Raw genomic sequence first — 23,674 nt, 5'->3', positions numbered from 1 at the left:
AAAAGGATAGATTTATCAGCTATTAGGAGGACATTCTTTACTGTGAGGGAGAGGAGGCACTGAACAGGTTGTCCAGTGAAGCTGTGGATGCCCCATCCCTGGAAGTGTTGAAGGCCAGGCTGCCCCTGCCCTTAAAGGTAGATCATCACAATGGGGCTCTGAGCACCCCAGCCTAGTGCAAGGTGTCCCTGCCTGTGGCAGGGGTGTTGAAATGAGGTAATCTAAAGGGTGTCTTCCAATCCAAACCATTCTACAATTCTATGAAACTAATTATGCATTCTGAGATCTAGGAGAGTGATAAAGCTGCTTCTTTCAACAGCTGCAAAGACCTCCAGAAAGGATGAAATTTAGAGTATCCTATTTATGGCTCACATAAAGCACCAGCACATAGGTAACAGGGAAGGGATATAAACTCCTAATTAGTGCCAGCACAGTTCTATCTCCCTTCTCACATGGCACAGCTGTACTGCACTGCTCATTTACATCACAGCTACACACACACATCTCTTCTTCCTGTAATAGAGATAAACCCCATTAAAAATTAATAAATGCACCAAAAAGCTGAAGGAATCCCTGAGGCCCTCTTACAAAGAAGGTGTGACTTTCAGCACGTGACATGACTAAGGCTGGCTATCCCCAGTGATGGAATCTCAGATGGGAACTCTTGCAGGCTGTTTGCTGAGCTGCTGGGGCAGCTCACTGAGGGGAGCCCAGCTCCTGGGCTGGAGTCACAGCAGTGCCCTGGCCTCTGACCTTGCTGCTGCACCTATTTCAAGATCCACACAGGAACTTGATTATATGCAGTTAAGTAAAATTCTGCTAAATTCATGCCACACCTTGTTAATGTGCTCTCTTCTAGCAATATTGCCCTGTGAATGATTTCACAATTCAAGATTGCTCAGCAGGTTCTGTGAGGGAGAAATTTTTAATAAAAGGATTGAGTCTGTGCAACTTGCCACCTCCAACAGGAACTGCTTCTGTAGCTAGACTTAATTTTCACTCCATTCTTTCCTCCACCTGAAACAAACTTCATGAAATGCTTCACCAGACCACTGGGTAAAATACTGGGGCATGAATATTACTGTGACATTTTAAATAGCACCCAGGCTAGCAGGGTGCTCATTCAGGAAGAGAACACACAAGGCACTGGAATAAAAGCATAACTTAGGGATAGCCTTGTAACTGAAAAGAATATGAACTCAGTGAAAGTACCTGCTTTTCCTAATGACACCCCATCTCCTGAAGTGATGAGAATATAACTCCCATTATGAACACTAAAGCAAATCGAAAATTTTGAAATGCTTTTCTAGGAATTTCATGTCTAGATATTTACAGTAACAAATCAAATTCATGTTTTTTACCTTAAATAAATGTTTAAAATGACATATGAAGAATGAAAAATGAGATTACCTAAAAGAAAATATTCTTGTCAAGCTTTCAGGGTTCACCCTACAGTGAAATGTTGAGACTTCATTGTCAGTAGTTCACATTGAGATGATTTCCTAATTTTCTCAGGCCAGATAGCAAGCTTACCTCTGGAGCAGACTCTGACATTTTAAGTAATGAACATTATCACCTAATAGATAAATATAATCTTGGTTATCATGCCTGGACTGTTTGGATAAATTTTACACACAAGAATTTGAAGATTGCTTGGGTTCATTTTAGTACTATTTGCCATTTCTAATATTTTATGATGCAAATTTCTTAGGATAAGACTGGGCAGAAAATCCCTAATCCATTAACATATGCAGTGTGAATATACTGGAACTGGTTTTGCTCACCCTCTCCCCCTGACCTGTGAGGTCAGAAACCTGGTCTTGAGCTTTGCTAAAGACAGGCATTGCAATTATTTCTGGTCACCACTCCAGCCTCCTTTTGTCACGACATACAGGCTAGCTTAATTTCTGTTGAATACTCAGATTTTCCTTGAATAAGAAACTCTGGATGGAAATGGAAAAAGTCTCCAGGTATTTACTCTGTAGTTACAAAATATATTTGCAAATAAGTGTATATGCAAGGAATAACTAATTCCTTATTCTCTTGCTATATATGCATCCTCTAAATCACACATTTACACTGACTGATGTAACAAACTTTGAGTTAGAAAGCACGGACAGCCCAAATAATTTTTAAAACTTTCTTCAATAGATTAATATTGGTAGAATTAATATTATTTATCTGAATCTTTTTAAAGAAAGGATATTTGATGATCTGTAGGCAAATCAGTAATTGTTCTTTTTCTGATTATTTGATTTGTGTGCTATTTTTGCAGGTACTAGGAATTAATGTAAATATTCTATCACTAGATACACAGAGTGACAATATGAGAATCATCTTTATCTTTTTTTTGTCCTGAAATACATTTGGTTGTGGCCATAATGTACAATCAGCAAAGATTAATATTTGGAGACAGCAACTTAACGAAATTTATTTTAAAGTTCAATAACATGCCTCAGAGAACAAATTATCACAGAAATCCCTTAGATGTCATCAGTAAGGATGTTTCAAATGGGATGTTACTTTTTCATCACTGTCTCAAGCTGTCCTGTTCTCTGTGCAAAGCACATCTGCCAAGTTTAATCTGAAATACCTACATTTCACAACTATGTTCTACAGATGTAAAGGATTTCACAAGAAACAAGACCCTATACAACTAAGAGATGCTGAATATATCTGGAAAGAGCAGCTTCACTGAAACCTCTGTTAACTAGAGAAGAAAAGTGTTGAAACTGAAAATTCTCCTGCTGTGCACAAGGTAATATCTAAATCCTCATTCAAACAACATGTTTGCCTAGAGACTTGATTCCAAGAATAGCTGAAACTCATGAAAAAAAAACCAAACAAACAGAAAAAGCCCAGCATTTTATGTCCCCTTACAAGTGTGAGCAAAATCATCATAGAATCCTTACTTTTTCCTTTCATTTTCTAGTATCCTGAATAAATCTTTGAAGTACTGGGGAACACGAACAATCACATTTTCTGAAGGACCTATATCTTTAAGCTCAGGATAGAGTTTGGTGTCAATCACCTTCTTGATGTATCCCAGCCAGTCAAACTGCAATGACAAAGAGAAGGGTAGTTAAAGCAGATTATGAAGAGAGATGATTTATTGACTAAGTTACATCTTTAAAACTAATGGTTTCAATGCTTTACTTATTAAAAACTTAGAAACTATTGCACTCTGTCATTACATTTGTTTACAATCCTCATTAAAGCTGAAACAGTATTTAAAAGAACATACACTGTAAGTGAGCACATACATTCCTAATGATACTTCTTCAACTTGCTGCTCTGAACATTGAAGAGTTTTAATTATACAGGCCAGACATTAAAAGAATAATTTTTCAATTATCCCCAACCAACCTGTGGAATCATGGCACTAAGCTCCGATATGTTCATTTTATTGTACATCACCTCACTTGTTCGATTTTCATATGGAATCATGATCTGGTGAAGAGAAAAAAGTGCACAAAACCATCAAAACAAGGTTATCTTGCAGGGACTGTTACATCATCACCACACTTCCTAATCCCAGTGCAGAAGTATCTCACCACCTGTTTTCCAAGCATTTATGGCATTAACTTCTGTTTCTGAGGATTGCATTTAACTAGAAGAAATGGAACATAGTTCTTTTTATATTTAACTAATTACTGGGAAATTTAATAAGCTGCATGTCTTCTTTGGACTTATTAGACTGATTTAGCTAAGGAATGACATGTTAATACATAAGAGATAAAAGTACACCTTGACCATTAATACTTATTCATTCCTTCCTATCAAGCAGAAGCCAACTTCAGATTTATTAGGTCAAATCTGAGATAGGTGCATCTTCATAACTGGAAGTGCATCTCATGTCTTGGATTTGAATGTGTTCTTGCTAGGGCTTTACTCCAGCTGGGTGAAGGACAACGAGTTTCTCCTCATTTCACCCCATCATCCTGATTTCCATAGCAGGAAACCTGAGTATCCAGGCCAGACATGAATAAAGCATTCCCCAACCAGGCTTCTCATCTGGGTGACCAGAGAAGCCAGACCTCAAGTTCCTCTGCAGCGTCCAAGGACACAGCAAAAGAAATCCTAAATGTGAAGCAAGTCCTTTTATAACTGACAAGAAGTGAATGCAGACTCTAAGACAGCCCTGTGGCTCATAACAGTAAAACAAAGTACAAGATATAGCTCAAAATTTCTTCAGTGTTCAAGAGAAACAAAAATTCCCAATGACAATTCCAGCCCTGCTGTAAGGTAAATCCTTTACAACAGGCTGTATGCTGGACAGTCTAAAGGACAGAGATTGATGCCAGACTAATCAGACAGCTGGCACTTCTCCAACCAAAATTCTCCAGTATGTGTTTCTGGTTTTAGTATTGCTGAAGCCATAGAGGGAAAAAAAATCAACTTTCTCTTCCCTTTCTGCAAATTTCATTTCTCTGAAAAATCTTTAAACACTTCTTGAAGCTATTTACTTCCTTCCTCTCAAAACTTTCCCTCTTGCTCCAGTGATTCAAACTTAATAAAAATCTTCCTTGTGCACAATAAGCTCTCTCAAAGCCTGCCACTCATTCCTATATCCAAAGTATTCTCTTCCCGAGCATAGAAATTCTCCATTACATGTGTTTACAGTAATACCTCCTTCACAGTAAGACGTTTATGTAATCGTAATAATATAATCATTATGTTTATTAGAGTTTATGCAACAATCCATGTCCATTGACTCATGCCTAATATCTGGACAGATATTAAGAGGATTATTCTTATTAAAAGAACCTGTAAACAAGCATGGCTTGTTGCATAACAATGTGCATTACTGATGCTGAGGGTTGTTACATGATCCATGTCATCTTACATGGCAGCTACACTTACATACTTTGTGGATTAATGTTCTGTAAGACACTTGTTAAGCAAAGCATTAGAGCTACCAGAGCTAAGGATACATCTTCTTACGCCATCACTGATAAACAGAAGAAATATTTACTGTTTTTCAAGTGTGCTGGGTCACAAGGAAGTATTTGTACATTAGTCCATTCATGCTAAGTAACTGAAAGTGAATATTGGACTTGGCTTAGAAATTTGACAAAATGTCATCCCTTTCAGCAGAGAGATGGAAATGCTGATTGGCTACTGTTGTGGGTGGCTCTCACTTCTGTACAAACACACCATTAAGAAGCATTCTGTAGACTGCAACAGTGGAATCCAGATAAAAGACATCTACTGCATCACCTGTCCCATGCAGCTTCTTTGCTAACAGGGGACCAGCATTTCACAGGGATAGCTTCTTTCCTGGCCAATATGAAGGAATACTCAGTTCAGCTGGCAGTTCTGCAAACCAGCATCAAGTCTGTACCCTTGCTTTTGGTGGTTTCCCAACACTGAGCGTAGCCCTTCTCTCTAGTTTTAGTGGAGGTTGAAATGATAATGAAAGTGCTGCTCTCATGAGTGGGATTCCTATAGTAGCCACACTGAAACAGAGATCTAGAGAAGCAAAAACACTCCTTCAATCTGCAATAAACCTGTGTCATAAATTAAAGTCCTCACAAAAATGCCACCAAGTAAATGTCAGAACCAAAGACCAGATTTAAATGCACTTAGCTTTACTAAATTCAGTTGATCCTCTAAATTAAAACTCATGGGTTTTTCATCTATTGTCCCAAACTCCTCCATGAAAACACTTCAGGATCTAATGGTGGTACTGCTGTAAACACCACTCTCTCACACCAAGATCCAACATCCCACCTCAGTCTTGCACTGCTTTTAGACTGTTCCACAGAGAGTCAGCCCAGTCTGCTTCTTGAACAACACAGTAATATATTCTCAACACAGATGCAGAGCAGGAGCTCAGAGTCTACACAGCTTCAAATTTAGAGAATAATTTAGGTTGGAAAAGACATGCAAGGCCTTGAGTTATTTTTCCAGCTGCCCAGTGGATGCCAGTGAATTGGTGTAGATGCACTTCAGCTGGGATATTGATCTCATCACCTTTTTGGAAGGACAAGCCCTAATTCCTATGGGACCATCCTCAGGCATTTCCACAGTTTCTAACACATCAACAACCCCTGTGTCTCTCTTGTCACATGGATCTCCCTTCCCCACTTCCACTGAGATGGAAGACCAAAGGACCCTGCTAATAAATATACCATCCCTTAAACATTGCCATGCCATCCCCAGGCTTGCCTCTGGTCAGGCTGGCTGACATTGCAATTTAAAACATCAAGGTTATTTGGCTAAGGCTCTTCCCCTGAGAATAAAATTTACAGTTTAACAATTAACTAAGAGAAATATTATTCATGCTTTCTTCATCAGGATCTGCTCCTTTCCTTCGGCTTCTAAAATCCCTATTGCTAATGCTGTTGATATAATGGCTTTTCGTTTCAAGAAAGGATTATATTAGATTACCAACCTCTGCTATTTTAACTTCCAGTTTTAGAACTGATTTCATATCAGATTCAGCACGGGAGGCATTTGCACCCAGAAGCACTGCTGTATCAACCATGAACTGCAGAAAGGCATCTCGGTACTGTAAAGAAAGAGAAAGACTGAAATGGCAACAGGATTTGCTCTTGAGCAGAGTTGTAGCAGTAGATCAGAAATTCACAGCTATAGGAAGTTCTGGATTAGACTGACAACTTTTAGGTCTTAAAAATGGATTCTACAATGTGTAAACATGTACACCAGTATTTGAGGCCAACTAATACATTAACCAGCATGGGACAGAAGTATTTGTATACAAGTGCAAGCTTCATTTAGGAAACTTTGCAACGGTGTTTTGATAGAAGTGGTGTTTTCTGCTAGATACCCTGCAACATCCAAATCCTAACAAAGCACAACCCTTTCTCAGTTTGGAGCTCAACCAAATAAAACCAATAATGAAAAAAGATGAGGGGGAAAATGGTGGCTCTATTTCCCAGCTGACAATACTTACAGATTTGGCTTCTGTGGTATTTTCTAGGTAATCCTCTCGAGATGCCAGAGAGAGGCTTGCTTGATCAAGCTGTTAAAAACAGCACAAAGTAACATTTAACAGCCAAAATTCATCAGATTCAAAGATAAACTGATAAGCAACTTTGGAAGGGTTCATGTTTTTCTGGCGACTACAGTAGTTGTGTGCAAATATCTACCGTATAAAACACTGCAGCAGTCTGAGTTAGACAGGATTTCAAAACAACAGGAAAATGCTATGCTGCACTGACAGATATTAACTAAATCACATTACTGTCATCTGGGGAGCCTCAGATGACCCCTGCAATAGCTAAGCCACCTAAAGAAAAGAATCACAGGTGTGATTTAAAACAGCTTCATCAGTGAGTAGGAAATGCAAAAGGACTGGATGTACAGGATCAGACCAGTGGTGTTGATGACTGTGCACCCATCCTGTGCCTATTTCAGGGGTACCAGAGTCAGCCTGGGACCACACCAGTCCAGTGTATGCACCAAATACCCCGAGGTGCTGGAGCATGAGAGCTCTTCTCTCTGCGAGGCATCATTAGGTTTTGTGACTGAAATTGAGGTTACAAATTTGAGCTTCACTTTTGAGCACTGGGTGCTGTACTCAGTCTTTTGAACAGATGAACTGAAACTGAAGGGGCTCCCAGCCAGGATTGCATGCACAGGACATTGTTATGTCCCCACTGCTTTAGCTAAAGGTGTCTGGTAGTCCACATGAATCTTTGACCTTCACTTACTTATCTTTTCCATCTAAACATGGATCAGATTTTCTGGTTTACATTCACCCTAATATTGGAATTAGGCCTGAAAGTTTGAGATCTGCATTTAGTGTTTTGAGTGAAACACCTACATGGGAATATTTGCATACTGTTTTAAATTCCTAACCAGGAAAAACTCCATGCAGTGTATACTTTATAATTATTACTGAGAACTGAGATTTCCCAGAACTTTTCAATGTGATAAAGTTAGATTAGGGTATGGAAGCCAAAGCTGAAAAATTCAATCAACCAGCTTCCAAACTCTGAATAATATACTGATTAGAGTAGATACAACTGCTTTGATATTCTGTTCTAAATATTTTTGGTTTGATGCTGCAATTGTTTTTAAAAGATAAGTCTAGTGACAATAGATTGTATTTATTTATACAATTCTGTAAGTATTTTTTACTCTTTAAATCTACTTTAGGTTAAGTGATTCATATTTCACATTTTCTACAAATAACAAATAAAACTTGTAATTTAAAGGGAATAAATAAATGTAATATTTTCCTCTACTAGCTGATATCACATCCTTTAAAATATACCATAAACAAATTAAACAAACCATCCTCAAAAAGGAGTGTCATGCTCAGTGCAACTCTCATTCTTTGAAAAACAGCATCATTTTCTTTTCTCAGCACAATGATGCAAAAAGAATATACTCTTACGCTTCTTGTACATGTGTCTTTGAAATAGTTAACTTCAGATTATTTGGGGAATTTCAATTATGTGACTGTTACATTAAATACTCATTCAAATTCCCTGGTCTTAAAAATTAGATTTGGCAGCACATTAAGCCAAGAGAGCACAAATATGAGAAATAAACAAAGTTAGCCAACTGTTTCAGTACTCATTGGAAAAAAAAAAAAGATAATGTTGAATGATGAATAAAGTTTTATTTGGAGTTTCCACTTCTTTTATGACCTATTGATGATTTTGCAATGCTGAACAAAAAGAATTTTGCAATAAAGCCATTTTCACAAGCAGATTGAAATACTCTGTGGTACATCTACACCCCAGGGAATTTGTTAAAACGTGGAGAAAGTAGAGCACTGGCTGATGCATTCTGCAGATAAAGGTCCTAATCAAATTAACATCAGAATACCCTAGAGAATAATATGTTATTCACAGCATGTAGTACTTCAGTTAGATATTTAATTCCTAGGTGCCCCTAAGCATAGTGAGTGAAGGTACTGCTGGTTATAAATCATTTCCAAGAGACCAGCACTGAGGATGTCCCTGCCCAGCCATTTCCTGACAGGTGACTTGAACTGAAAATATTATGACAGGAGATTCCTAAATAAACATCTCCCTGATTCTACTGCTTCAGTTCTCTTACAGAGAAGAAAATCTGACAGTATCTCAACATCATTGTAGCAGAATGACACTTTTAGTACAGCAAACTGTTGATCTGCTGTTGACTGTCCAGGAAAATGTCCTAGAGATGGGGAAAAGTTACCCTTCAACTTTAAGCCAGTTAAATCCTCAGTCAAAAGACACATGGAAGAACTGACTTAGAAATGACATCCACTCCAGTGCCACCACAGTCCCTAAATACACTGCATTCTTGGCTACATTCCTACAGCTAGCCAAGATGATAGCAAAATAAGGATCATAGATCCTATTTTGCTCTGATGAATGCCAACTTTCTTATTTGTTCCTTCTCTTTTGCCTTCGTGAGCTATTTTCTTGTTGCCATGGAGGGAGGGTCTGCTCTGGCTACTCATCTGAAGTTCTTAAACAACAATGCATTTGGCCCAGGCATTCAGTCTTGCCACAGTTCTACAATTTTATGTGGAGTTTTGTCAGACTACAGGGAGGCAACATTTCTTGAGTCTTTTTCTTACTAAACTGTTGTGTAATGTCATGCATTGTTAACAAATTGGTAATGTTTTGGTCTACAAGCAATAGCATTTCAGGAAAAAGGTAAAGTCTCTTATTTCATGTTTTAAAGCATTTGGGATAAATCTGTATTGTAAGGTGCTGTATAAGCACCAGATTAAGTGCTTCCATCTCAAGAAAAACAGCTTAAGTTCAAAATATCTGCTACTGATGGACCATTTTTCATCCTCACAGACAAAAAGCATTCTTCATGCAACTAATGAGTCATAAGCAGCACACAGAATTAGATATTGACTTCTTATTCTCATGCACATAGACCCTGGCTATTGGTCTGCTGGGACATTTTTATGTTTTTTTTCTGTTTGAAAGAAGAAAACCTGTACAGAAATACTTTTGAATAGCGTGTGGTTGCTAGTGGCTTCTACATTCCCATAAACTGGCACCTACATACATCTGTAAGCCAGTAGATAATAACAACAGCAATCAAATGTAAACATTTGGTATGTGTTTTTAAAAAAGAGACCATAAAATACCGTGCAAAGTAACCTATTAGAAAGGCATTGTACCTTCAGGATGTAGCGATTGGAGATTTTGTCATCAGCAGCCACATACAAACGGATGAAGACAGAGCTGCTGTACTGGCCACGAAGAGTTGCCAAGGCTTGGACTAAGCTGAACCTCCTTTCTGACCACAGTCCTTCAGGTCCAATATTGGATTCCAGCACAGGCCAGCGGAAAGGTGAATGTTTCAGTACACTTAACAGGGGTTTCACATCAGCTTTTTCAATTTTATCTGAAATGTCAAAGTGTGACAACAATTACATTCCCGACAATTCAAGCCCAGCAGCAGCCACAAAAGACAAAGATTTATTGGCATCGATTGATTTCCAGGCAAGGCAATCACAATAGCCGAGACTCAAAGCCTCTGCTCTGCCTGTGAGCACAGCAGCATAGAAGTCCAATCCTGTTTATCTGTATCAAGAATAAGAGAGGCAAGTAAGTGCCTTTCAAAAAAGGCAAAGGATTGAATTAGGTAAATTTTTTTTAAAAACCCCATTCCTTGCTTAGGAAATAGCATAGAAACTTCACTGTTTTTGGGGAGGGGGGTTATTGCTCATAATCAAAGCTAGAGGGGCAGCATCTAGGCACCAAGGCTGTAGAGCAGGCTGTCTCACTTGCTGGCAGTCAGACGGGCCATGCTGAAAGAAAATTGTTCAGGAAATAAACCCGAAAGAGTCAGGAGACAAAGGGGACTCCCAAGCCTTCTTTCACCTGTGCAGCTACCTAAGAGCAGTGATGTGTCCCAAATTAGTGTACATTACCTTACAGCAGCATTTACAAGCTAAGGAAAAACACTCTGCAAATGTGGCTAAATTGTTTGACATGCAAACACCAAAGCTGAAGAGTCCACGGTCATACCCAGCCCTGGGGCAGTGTTTTGATTAAATAGATTTAGAGAAATGTAGAAGGTGATGAGCAACAGGCTCTTGAAAATAGCAGTATGAGAATTTCATCAGAGGGTTCCTCTAATTTACTAACCTCAGGCACTAACCCCACAACCCTGGGACACAGTTTAATATCCTTTTGCACAGATAAATATCTCTTCACAGTTCTGACAAGCAGAGGTTTCTCTAAAACTGACTTTTTGTGCCTGGGTGTACCTCAGTCTCAATAGCCAGCTTCAGATGTGTAAAAGACCCTCTGCATTCAGTTGAAACCATATCAGAAAAAATTCATACATCTGCACAGAGCTTCACAGGGCTCTGCAGAGAGATAAAAAGGCTGCCTTTATAAATGCAAGGAATGCATCTATGGCCTCCTCAAATCAATCCACTTACTCTCATTCATGCAGGATGCATAAAGGATCTTGGCCTTCTGTACAGCTTCACTGTCTCGTCTTTTGCTGATGGGTTTCTCTAGCAATGCTGAAAAAACAAATAATTTTTTTTCAAAATTTTGGAAAACATAGACACTGACTGTTTCAGCATTTGGTTTAATCATAGCATTTGTTTAATTAAGTATGAGGCTCCATGTGTGCCTTCTTAAGCAGTAGCACAGACATAATTGCACCTTCTTCAATCCCCAACAGAGAAGGATTTTTTTAAAATTTATATTAAAGAGAACTGATACAAAGCCAAATTACAGATGCAGCTTGTAACTTATCCTCACAACCAGCTACCCTCAGCAAACAGAGGTGATAGGCAGTCGTGGGGTGAGGCTGGGAACCAACACACAGAGCAGGGAGTCAGGAATTTTTTTCAAGTGGCTCAGCTTCTGTGCTGGTACATTATGAAATCAGGAACTGACAGAGGAGGTTACAACATCTAAGGAGCAGGCTGTAAATCGCACTTCCATGGCCAAGAGAGGCAGGTAACTCTTGAGCACAGCACAGGAACAGGGCTGGCACACTCTGTTGGACCTTGCCTGGTTTTGCAAGACCCCAGCAGGTCCTGCACAGCCTTACCTTATTGTTATGGGACCACGGGAAGGAAGGGTTTGCTGGTATCGAGTCCTTCCTGTTGTGTGCTCAGCCAGAGCTAAAAAGCCTTGAAAAATTCAAGACTCCCTTCCCTGCACCCAAGTACCACCCAGGGCTCTGGATTTCAAATGAGCAGAGGCAACACAGTGCAAGGGTGCTGAGAAGTGTTCCCCACACACAGAGGAGAACAGAGTGCAACACAAGAGTCCTGTGAATGCAGAGAACCACTGAGACTCCATAGCACTAGCCATGGCAAGACCAAACAGCTCCAAGAGCTGGATCAGAGTCAATGCAAGGTTATTCCTCTGCCAGGAGGGGCTGGGGACATGCAGAGTACTGCAGAGGTGGTGGTACTGCCACCCAAAAGCAGCACCCTCCTGGAATCAGTGGCAGCTGCTCACTGTCCCGCCCAAGATTTCCATAGCACCCCGAGGAACCAGCCAGGCTGCACCTCTTAGATATTCCCCACCTGAACTCATGTGAGCACTCAGGGGACCATAATGCAGACCTCAAACTGTTTATTACTTTATTACTCAAGGAATATCATAGTGATAAATAAATGCCACTTTTTCTCCCCCTTTAATCCCTTTATTCCTTAAACAGACAAACAAAAAACCCCATTGCCCAATTCTTTTGCTTATACCCTTAAGAGACTTAATAAGATTGTTCCCTTTTAGTTATGAATAAGATTTTTCCATAAAAATACTTCTGGAGAGGATAGCTTTGATTTCAAATCCTCAAATATTTCCCAGTTTGTAAAATACAATATAATGCCAATCATCAATATATATGTTCAGTGTGCACAATTCTCAGCAGCATAATCAGACCTGCTCACATTTTTAAAATGGCATTTTAAAATAAATGATAAATGAATCCTCTATAAAACTAAGGATGAAAAACTACCCTCCCATTAAAGCCATTGCAACAATTTCTGTCTTTGCCAATGAGCTGTACAACCATGAAATTTTGAAGCTAATAAAATTCAATGGCTAAAGCTCAAGAGAAAAACAGGTTATAAGAACCAATAAAATCAACTTTAGAGATTCAACTGCATCAAATTGTGTTAAAATCAGACCTGGTGTTTTCCCATCAAACCATGTCATTAATGTGACATCTACCCCACCTCACTACTGCAGAGAGTGAGGCAGGTAGATGTTGCCAATTTGTTTAGAATTATTTTAAGAAGATAATTCTCATTTCTCATAACATAAAATCCACTCATCAAACATGAAAGGCTTAATAAGATGCTTGAATCCTGTGGACACTGAAATAGGGGGTGTGATCCATGGATGATCTTTAGGCTATGGAGGTTTCCCAGCCTTAACCTCAAGTTTTCAGAAAGATTTAGAAGCTCAAACCTGGAGCACTGCTTGCATCCACGATTTCTATACTAGCTAGTGTAAAATCGAAATATGTGATTTAGAAATTTGCTTATTATTTAGCTCACAAATTTATATGGATTTTACATGCCCTTGAGTATTTAAATTCTTAAAGATGAATAGCAAGAAAAGGCAAGAATAGCAAGAAAAGGCAAGAAGCACAGCATACTGACCAAAGATATATGTAATCAATTAGTCTGCCTAGAGGTTGTTTATTCATGGAAAGAAAGTCACTACTGTGATTGAAATCAATGTAGGCCCATCAAGCTCTCTTTAAATTAGCAATATTGGGTCCTGTGAGGACTTCAGCTGCAGGCTCTGACAATCCCACTGCACCCATACCCGCTGGTGTGGGTCGGTGCATGCTGCTCTCCACAGGGCAGCTCCTGGGAGGGCAGCAGCTCAGCCTCGGCTCTCCCAGGATTCTGCGAGCTGAACAAACCTGCCCCAGGGCCAGCCCACACTCTCTGAGCAGTGCTTCCCCTCCTCACACATGGCATGGATTTCAGACTCTCATCCACAGTAAGGGAAACGCCAGCCAGCAACACATGGAGAGCAAATTCAGTCCCTCTGAAAAAATTCACCTGAACTATAGCTGTCCGGGAGAATTGTCTTTCCACTTTGAAAAACTGTAATAGCTTCAGATATTTTCTGTTTTGACACCAAAATGTAAGCAAAACCTATGTTGTTTTTCTAGGGATAGGAAGAGAAATACCACCAAAGAACAGTTAATGTTGTGCCTCATAAGATACCACAGATTTGCTATTTAGGTTTTACTTTGTCTTTCCAAGCTCCAACTCTCATGCCTCACTAAGGAATTGTGTGTATTCATACAAATCCACTGAGAAGTTCAGTCTGATAGGCTTTCCTTAAGCACAGTTTTCTTAAGCTTTGACCTAATTAGCAAGATGAGGGTTACCAACATTTTGACTAAAACAGCTCACTTAGCACTGAGAAGGACATGGAGCTTGTTCTTGGAGCTGTCTTGCTTGCTTGCTTTCTGTTTTCTTGTTTCAAACTAAAAGTTCTAATTCCTTAAAGCAATCTTCCATTTTAGGATACCAAACTTTTATCTCTAAAGAATTGTTAGGAATAAACAGTTTTGATCAGTTTAGATTAGGAAATACACATCACTCCAACAATATTGAAAATACACCCTTAAAACAATAGCTCATTTGTCAGCTCTCAATTGAATGATACAGCACTAGTTACAGAATAGCAATCAGGCTGTAGAGGTTAAAAAGAAACCACAATCTAAGCTGACTTCCAGGCATCTGAAAGAGCACAGAATTGTTATTAACATCAACCAAAATTTAACAATTTATTGCTGCTACCAAGTTACACCACTAGCCTGCCTGCAAAGCAGAATATCCTAACCAAAAATCACCAGGACAAACAACGTGAACCAGCATAGCTTAAGCCAGCTGAATACACAGTTTGGATCCCATTTCCTTAGCCAGCTATGTATTTGAATGGCTTTTTTAGCTAAACAGCTCTTTTTCAGTTTCATCTTTCACTTTCTTCACTTTTAAATTATTTCCAAAGTAATTCTCTTTGGGATAAAAAAATATCTTGGCCTCTATCACTGACCTCAGCACCTCATTGTTCATGTTTCCATATGCACAGAATGCTCAAATGTAAGATTTATGTTTCCCTTCACATAAAACTTAGTTATGGCAAGTGTCAAGACCTATGGGCAATTGCACTCCACCGTGCTGTAATAACATATCTCATTAAGCAGCTACCACTTGCACAGTCAGAAACTGGCTAAAGGTGTTCACAATATCCTAAACTTCCTGAGGTTGCAAATGGCTTCATCATTCACTTTCTTGTACCAAGGAGCTGAGGGTGCAGAAGTTCCCACTGCAGTCAACTTTCCTGAACTTCTGTCACCCCAGGCCAGGCAGGTTTGCATCATTGCACTCCCTGATTCTCATACAGACACAAAGACTCAGCATCACCAGCAAAAAACCACTCCATAGCTGCCAGTGATCTTCACTTCTTCACTTGTCTGAATTGGATAGTCCCAGATATCATCAAGGAAAAAAAGGCACAGCTGTGGGTGGGGAGCTGGGAAGGAAAGGAAGAGAGTTTATATTGAGTTGCCTTCACATGGTTCTTTTTCAGGGCAAGAGGGCTAAAAAAGGCCAGCTTCCTGTGGTTCACTACCCTCGAGTAAATAGCAATCATCTGCTGTTAGAAGTAAGAGCAAGGCACATTGCAAAGTAAGCTCTGCATGTGTGTTTATTTAACTGCATACTATTCTAAAGCTGCTAAGGATAGTCTTGTGGCTAAGTGTTACCTTTAATCTCACTTTCCGTTTCCAGCCCTTGTTGATTTTCCAGCCCACTGTCTTGCACAGCTTCGCTTTGGTTTTCAACCACCATATTTTATTTATGGCACCAAGAAATCATGTACCTTTCCTTCTTCTGACTTGAACTGCATGAAAAAGGATTGTAGAGCCAGATTTGAAGAGAAAAGAAGCATGCACACCATTTATTCAGATTAGAAACACTGAATCAATGTATCAGTGTCCTGATCAGATTGTATATATAGTGTACCCTTTCAGACAGTTTTCTATATATATATAGTTGTGCTAAAATCCCGAGAAATACTATGTTATTCATGAGGCTTATTTCCTTTTCTAGTGAGAAAAATAAAAGTTTTCTCTGCACTTTACGACCCTAGATATAGAGAAATCATTGTGCTAGTAAAGAGAGTAGCGTTTTCTCCATTAGTTTTTGTCCTTATCCTTTTACAAACATTTGCTCTGTGTGGAAAATGCAAGCTCAAGTGTTCACGCAGTGATATCTGACAATGATCTGAAATATATTACAATGCTTTGTATCTTGAAGAAAAACAACTCCATGTGCAAATATCCCCTGAGGAATATGCTTGGACTGTAAACAAAACAAAAATTATACAAAAACCCCAAGGGACATCCCATTTCCTGGAAAGTTGTAACCCTGGAGGAGTGAAAAGCTAGAAACAGACAAATAATTCAGCCTGAACTCCCAGGGCAATGCTAGAACAGACAGGAGTCTTGGACTGCAAAACCAGAGGAGTTTCAAAGTGGGGAGATGATCTTAGTGTGTACACAGGCTGGTGAGACAGACTGGAACACAGCCTGCCCTTCAGCTGTCTGAATTGTTAAAACAATGTTGGACAGTTGGACAGAGGGCAGAAAAATATCAAAACAATTGGGATTTTTCTTTGGAGGGTATGGCTTGGGAAATAGAAGGAAGGGACAGAAAAAGAATGCAATGAGGGAACATGATTTTTCTACAAGAGATGTGAAAGGGTGATGGGATCACAACATCAGAACACAGAAAATGCTTGGTGCCAGAGAGATCTTGAGTCTATTGGAAAAAGGCACAAGGAAAGCCAACTGTTAAACAAAGAAGACAAATTCAGCAGTGACGGTGATTAACCACTGGAACTAGCAACCAGGGGAGATAGAGGCTTCTCTGCCCCTTAATATTTTCAAGACTTCATGCTTTTTTGGGAGATAAACTTTACCCCAAAGTCAATTATGGTTTATGCCAGTGCAAGCTACTGAGCTACATTACATAGGTAATGTAATTATCTCCAAATATGTCTCCAAAAAGACCACAGGAAATAATCTAGTGGTTACTCCTGCAATTGCACTCTATACATTTAGGATACAGATCTCAAAGGCACTCTTAGATGTGACAGGCCAAGGAGACACAGCCGTTATCCATTGTTGCAGATAAAGAAAGTGAGCCACAGATTGCTCCTTACCTAACTCATGTCAGAGTCCTAGTGATTGGAATAGTGCTCCTTTATGAGCATAAAGCTTGCTGAACTTGATCCACACACTCAAAGAGCTTTATCCTTTGGAGACAATGAATGCCCCTCAGCCCCTTTAATTTCAGAGACTTTGGGAGTTGCTTGGCATTGCCCAGATGATGCTCAGTATTAAACTGAAAGCAGCTTGTAATGCATTCTGTTTGGGATCAGACTCAGACAGCAGCCCGAGGACCTACACGTTCAGCAGGTTTATTTGCCAATAACCAATGGCATAGCATTCCTTTTTCAATACTTGAGCAATAAAGACTCTGCTAGTCACCTTCTCCTCACTGTGCTCCAGAGTTATAAGAACTGAGGTTCTTAACTGATGAGAAGAATAACTGAAAGAGCTGTTCCCATCTCCAGGTGTCAGTGACAACCATTGTTTCCTCCCTAAGTCAGCACTGTTATGTGCTACCTCTGTGAAAAAACAAAACCCAAGTTATCCTTTGGAAAATTGCAGATGATCCTCTGATGCCAGCATCAGGTTCTTTTAAGGATTTTCTGTGAGGAGTTACCTCTTAAATGTAGAAAAAAACCTTCTCAAACCTTGTTTGGAGTTTAGCAATCAAACCAAACCACACATGTGTGCAGAATGTCAGTCCCTGAACTATAAGATAATTATGATTAAACTAGTCCACCTTAAGAATGTCTAACCCTTAATTCCCATATGTTCTTCACGCTTAGGAGATATGGCAAAAGAGTTCCTGAAAAATAACCTCTAAAACCCAAGTATCCAACTGCACTTGTGCCACTGGGGTTGTTTAGCACTCCAGCTGTAGCATGAAGGCATCACCCTCTCTTCACACTCTCAGCACACTGGATTTCAGAAGTCAAGGTCAGTATGGTTCACAGAGCAAAGATTTGGCCAGGATGCCAAAGGGCACACAAAAAACTTTAAAACACATTGCTGTTACAGACATCAGAGCTAGACAAATGTACTGTCAGAAGCAGCATGAGCTTACACGTTCCAAGAGTGATCATTTCAGAATGGTTTGAGGCCAGCTGACATTCATTTAGAATATCTTGTTTCCAATTCCTCCTTTTCAGAGTCCAAAGGGAAGGAGAGCTGGCAGTGGTAGGTTTCATTGTGCCTACAAGGGGCATGGTGTTCTACCCCAAAATAAAAGCACTGGCCATAGCATTTAAAATCATACACAAGACTGCTGAGATCATTTGACCAATGTAACATTCCTGTCTCGATACATGAAATTAAGAATCTAATTAGACTGCAACATTCTAGGGTACAAAACAGTCAAAGAAGAAAATCTCATACATATATTTTTATTCTCATCGGTTTGGAAAAGGGACTCATAGCTGGAATGGGGTCTAGAGAGGAGAGTGAAGAATATGATCTATCGATCTCTATGTATGGATGTATGCTCTAAAAGAAAGTGACAGACTTGATTGGTATTTCAAACTGAACATATTTCTTGGGAACAAGACAAGTATCATCAAGCCAAGATTATTCTTAGAGTTAAATCTGTTCCTTCAGAGCACTCTTCTGAAAAAGACATGGACATCTGCTGTAGGACACAACATTTAATGTTTCAGTACAACTTTATCCTTCTTAGCAGGTTAATAGTTGAGGTCAAACTCCCACATGAATGCACCTGCCCAGCCTCCATTTCAGAATTGTTTTGCATCTGGAAGCCATGGAAGAGAAGCAAAGCAAGATCTTTCCTACCTGGAAAATACCACAGAGATAAATCTCAGTGGATGTGCAGATGCCTGCTTACAGTTCTCATCTGATATCAGTGCAACCCAACCTCAAATACATAATTTCAAGGCCTCATTAAATTCCCTTATGCCTTTAAAACACAAGTTCTGCTGGGAATGTCTCCTGATAGACAACAAGTGTGCAAAACCACTTCTTTCCTCTAATAGTAATTGATAGTAATATTTGGTTTCTGAGGTTTCCCTAAAAGATGAGCTAACTAGGTGTATTTCTTTTTTGTAAACTACTAGTTCTGCTAATTGCTCTGCAGTGCTTCTTGCTAGTTCAGGTATCTTATGCACAATCTGACATGCAGTCTGGAGTCCTCTTCCTCACCAGACACTTTATTAGAAGTGAACTGCAAATAATTGGTTTTCTAATAAAAATTTGTTTCCAAAAGTCCAAAATAAGAAAATACACAGTCTAAAGATAAAATTTTTACTCCTTCACAAATAAATTTTTTTAAAAAGCAATGCAAAATTTTCTCGCCACCATAAATAAATAATTTCTAAATTGTTACTGACATTAAGGCTCTTCTTCCTTTTCTTTGTGCATTGGTGGCTGTAAACAATTCTCAGTTTCAGAGCACACAAAGGGAAGCAATCCAAGCCTAATGCAATACAAAATATATTTGATTGCATTTTATAAATACCTATTTTGAGTTTCTGATGAATTATAGTCCAGATTTCTCTATTGTTTGCTAAATATATATATATATATATATATATATATATATATACACATATATATATATGGGAGAGCAAACTGGCATCAAAGGCTTGCAAAAAATCTTTCTCCCTATGCTTCAAACTACCCTTGCCTAATTAAAGCTTTTTGCTTTGAGTGTCTAAAGCAAAATAAAACAGCAAATCAGTAATCAATACACCTTTCTGGTGCTTATAATGCAGTTTTAAAATTTTTCCAAAGCTTACTTTATTTCCACTTTCATGCCTTTTGCATTCCCTTCTTAACCAGATTTCCACTACTTTCTGAGCTTTTTTCTCTCATTTAGATCCCCATTGCTAATAATCAGATCACCAGAATGATCTTACTGGAATACATAAGTGCTTGAAATAATCACTCAAAGCAAATTTCATAATGGCAAACCCCTTGTTCACACAGGAATATGAAATAATGCAGAACACTGGACTCCTCTCAGATTGCCCTACACCTGCTGTATTGTATATTCTCACTTCTTTGGAAAGCAGAACCACACAGGATATCAATGGACGGGGCCATTAGTCACTTTTGGAAGGCCTTGTGTTGGCTTACATAGCCTCAGACATGCCTTACATATTGAACATAAAGTACTTAAAATATTTGTTTATTTAAATATTTAAATTAAAAATTTTCTTTATAAATATAAATTTATATAAATCTATATAAATTTATTTATTTATTAAATTTTTATGAAAGTTTCCACATTTTCAAGCCAGTAACTAGTTTGGTTTTTTTTCTTTAGCAAAACTACCAGTGTATTCTGCAGGTCCATAAATTCAATCCTCAGAATGGTCCTTGTGGAGATCATGCCTTAATCTAGGCCTGCCTTCTTTTGATAAGGTGTGTCTCCCTCCTCCTCTTGTCTTATTTTGTGAGCTGAGGGGAGAGGATGGGTTGGTGGGGGGGAATTTGATTTGTTTGCTTTTTTTTCACTATTTTGGTTTTGGGGGAGTTGATGGAGCTTTTCTGTTTGTTTGGTGTTGGCGTTTGATTTTGTCTTGGTTGGTTTTTTTAAAGGTATTTAATCATGATCAAGACACCAGTTATCAATTCAGGAAACTATCTTTTGTATTTGATAATAATGAATGTCCATCAGCCAATTTCTTGATGGCAGCATTCATCTCACCATGGATGGAGCACTGACTCTTGAAAATAAGAGCCTCTCATTATTAATTCTTCTGATATTCCAATGGAACATTTAAATCATTATGAATTAATTTTGCACTCAGGAGGATGCAATTAATATGAATATGTATTCCACAGGAATTCATGAAAACCTAGTAATTAATCAATTCATATAGGTTTTAGTTCCCAAAGAACATAAACCAAGTAAAACAAACAAATATTCCCAAATACCAATTTTATTAAAGGATTCTGTATTTAGACAAATAAGCCCAGCTAATATTCTAGAGTTCCCCCTTGCTCCTTGAAAAGAAATCCCCCAATTCTTTCCTTGAATATGCATTTTAGCAATATGGAAGTTCTCACAGAAATAGCATTCACACAGCTGTGCTTACATAAATGTTTCCTTGTGCTGTTCAGTGCCCTAATACACAGCACATTTCCAAAATGGAAATGTTGTTTGTTTACAGTTTCAGCATTTTGTAAATTCTCTGAGTTTGTGTATCAAAAGATAAGCCCATCATGTGAGTTCCTCCAAAAGTCAACATAACCATACACAAACTGTGACCAAGGAGGTGAGAGACTCTGTTCATAAATTTAATTTCAATAATAAATCTTTCTCTTTTGAGTAGAATTGCCCTCTTCCCTGCTCTGCTCCTCTGGCCTCCCAGTATTATGTTTTAGGGGATAACACAGCATTATAATGTTAGGCAAAATATTTTAAACCACATTTACATCAGAAGATTGCGAATTTCCCAATTGTTACAATGTAGGTGGAGCTCCATACTAAATGGCAACATTACATTTACTTCATTACAATAATACTTTCAACATGTACTTGTGGATTTTTTTTGTCAAAAAAAGGAATCAAATGTCATGGATTGCTGTGCCTCCAAGGTTTCAATCTTCACTCTGTAAAATTATCCACCAAAACACAGCCATCAAAAATTTTGAAGTTCAGTATCTGCAAGTATGAAGGATATATATCTTACAAATCCCAGGGTCACTGTAAATTTAGAGGAACAGGAGTGAGCAGGATGCCCCACTTTGGTTCCAGCTGAGGGCTCAGAGGAGGAGGCCATTCCAGTCTCCAGACCAGGGAGATGCTGTGGGAATCCTGTGGCTCCGTTACTGTGCTGCCTTTAAACCTCATTTAGGAACCAAAATTGTCTCCTCTCTGTACTCATGGTTTTCCAAAATCACCCATTACAAACACAGTTTTCATTCTGAGCAGCCACAAAGCTTGGAATAAGTCCTGGCTTCTCCACTTCTGACTCAGGTATTTAATTTTACCAAAAAGCTACTAACTTCTTGCCTGGAGAGATTTACCTGACTTGGGCCACTTTTTCTTACATTCAGATAAATAAGCTACTATAGGAAAGATATGGACCACTGGGAAAAAAGTGCCTCTACCATTGAAAAGAGATCCATTTATTGCAGAAAAGACCAAGCAAAACAACATGAAGTGCTATTGCTTTTTTTCTGCTTTCTTTTTATTCAAGAGCAGCTACCCAGCAATATATTGGAGGCAAAAACAGAAATATCCTCTTTTATTTTAATTACTGCTGGTATTCTTCCTCATACTTGGGACAACTCTTAAAAAGCTCAAACAACTTTGAAGGAAACAAATCCCAAGACACAGGTCAGCTAACATGGAAACCTGGGGATGAGTGTCAGCAGCTGCATTACAAATTTTATGGGACACATCCAAACTATCCCAGTGGTCCCAGCTGAGCACCAGTTGAGTGGTGGGAGAAAAAACCCAGCCCTGAAACAGCCCTGTGGCACAGAGTCCTCTGTCCAGGACAGAAACCACTCAACAGCAACAACTGCTCAACACCAACTCCTGGGATCAGTCTGAAAGCATATCCTACAGTCCAACAGCATAAATTTCCAAAGAGATGATTTTACTTACTGGTTTTACTTATAAAGAATTTATTTTCCAAAGGAAATCATTGCAAATTATCTTGGGAAAAGTTGCCCACGCTGCCAAGGTATTTTGTTTGCTGTCTGTCTCATGTTCTTCAGAAACCCACACACCATATTCTCCTAAAAGCCCTCCATTTCTTTCTGTTTACCACACTGGAAATTCCTCATTTGAAACTGACTGACATTCAGAACACAGCCACACTACAGAGCTTAGCACAGCCAGCCTGAAGTAGGTGTCTCACTGGACCAGGAACAGTACGGAGACTTAATTTGAAAACTGGTTTCCACAGTCATAAATTAAATTTAAAAGGTCTGGAAGACATGTTCACAAATGATTCACATAATTTAAATCAGCTCCTTTGCAGTGCTGAGATTTAGGATTGTTTGTGGAGTTTTGTTTTGTTGTTTTTATTCTAATTTATTGCTTCCCGCATGGTCACTCAGAGAAAGAAAAAAAATAAGCCAGCTGTATACCATTGTACTTCAAACTTCAAAGAAAGGAAAAGAAACTTCTAGGTTCACAACGAACATTCCCCACAGGTAATAAGCACTGAATTACATGCCTCACACTTCCAGCTCTGGGCTGCTCACAAAAAGCCGTTTGCTTTTCAGTGGCGAGACAAAAGCAGTCCTAAAACCCTAATGGAGGTCATCAAATCAAAATGGAAAAATTCATCAGGAACACAAATAGCTTCACATGAAATATTATGGTAAGTGGAAAAACATAGAGTAACTCATAGAGTTACTGCAATCTTGACCTGACATAAGCTGAAGCTGTTGCAGTTCAAGATCGCTTTGTCCATACAACAGAGGCCACAGCCAAATGATTCTTTCCATTTTGGAGGACTCCAGGGACTTCCTCATCAGGGGCCTGTTGGGCACCAGGAGTGTTTGCTGTTAACCAATGTGAGATAGTTTTGAACATGCCTGTGGTGGAGCTGGAAAGGAAGAGCTGGCTTCAGGTCAGGGACAATCT

General features: G+C 39.0%; 2 protein-coding genes across 33 annotated transcripts in view; one reads left to right on the top strand and one right to left on the bottom strand.

The window, feature by feature from the left end:
- LOC148224944 (uncharacterized) overlaps positions 1 to 23,674 on the top strand; it is a 412,443-nt gene that overhangs the window by 365,457 nt on the left and 23,312 nt on the right. For 16 of the 32 annotated variants that reach the window (XM_088160311.1, XM_088160308.1, XM_088160309.1 and 13 more), the window contains 4 exons: positions 2,620 to 2,758; positions 15,528 to 15,625; positions 17,898 to 18,048; positions 20,390 to 20,487. The exons of 2 other annotated variants lie outside the window; for them this stretch is intronic. The gene's annotated coding sequence lies outside the window, so the exon portion shown is untranslated. Of the gene's footprint in view, positions 1 to 2,619; positions 2,759 to 10,114; positions 10,282 to 15,527; positions 15,626 to 17,897; positions 18,049 to 20,389; positions 20,488 to 23,310; positions 23,409 to 23,674 lie in introns of those variants that run through there. 14 more of the 32 variants (XM_088160310.1, XM_088160304.1, XM_088160297.1 and 11 more) reach the window with 11 other exon arrangements.
- Positions 1 to 23,674, bottom strand: part of PHEX (phosphate regulating endopeptidase X-linked) — a 94,992-nt gene that overhangs the window by 61,918 nt on the left and 9,400 nt on the right. The window contains exons 4-9 of the mRNA XM_014879751.2: positions 11,381 to 11,467; positions 10,109 to 10,335; positions 6,920 to 6,988; positions 6,398 to 6,514; positions 3,367 to 3,450; positions 2,913 to 3,058 (exon numbers count right to left, since the gene is read on the bottom strand). Of these exons, the coding sequence (XP_014735237.2) occupies positions 2,913 to 3,058; positions 3,367 to 3,450; positions 6,398 to 6,514; positions 6,920 to 6,988; positions 10,109 to 10,335; positions 11,381 to 11,467 (730 nt within the window). The remainder of the gene's footprint in view (positions 1 to 2,912; positions 3,059 to 3,366; positions 3,451 to 6,397; positions 6,515 to 6,919; positions 6,989 to 10,108; positions 10,336 to 11,380; positions 11,468 to 23,674) is intronic.

The sequence above is a fragment of the Sturnus vulgaris genome, chromosome 2, assembly GCF_052056855.1.
Source record: "Sturnus vulgaris isolate bStuVul1 chromosome 2, bStuVul1.hap1, whole genome shotgun sequence".
NCBI classification, from domain to species: Eukaryota; Metazoa; Chordata; class Aves; order Passeriformes; family Sturnidae; genus Sturnus; species Sturnus vulgaris.
The sequence above is the reverse complement of the archived record's forward strand: the minus strand, read 5'-3'. Positions and strand labels throughout refer to the sequence as shown.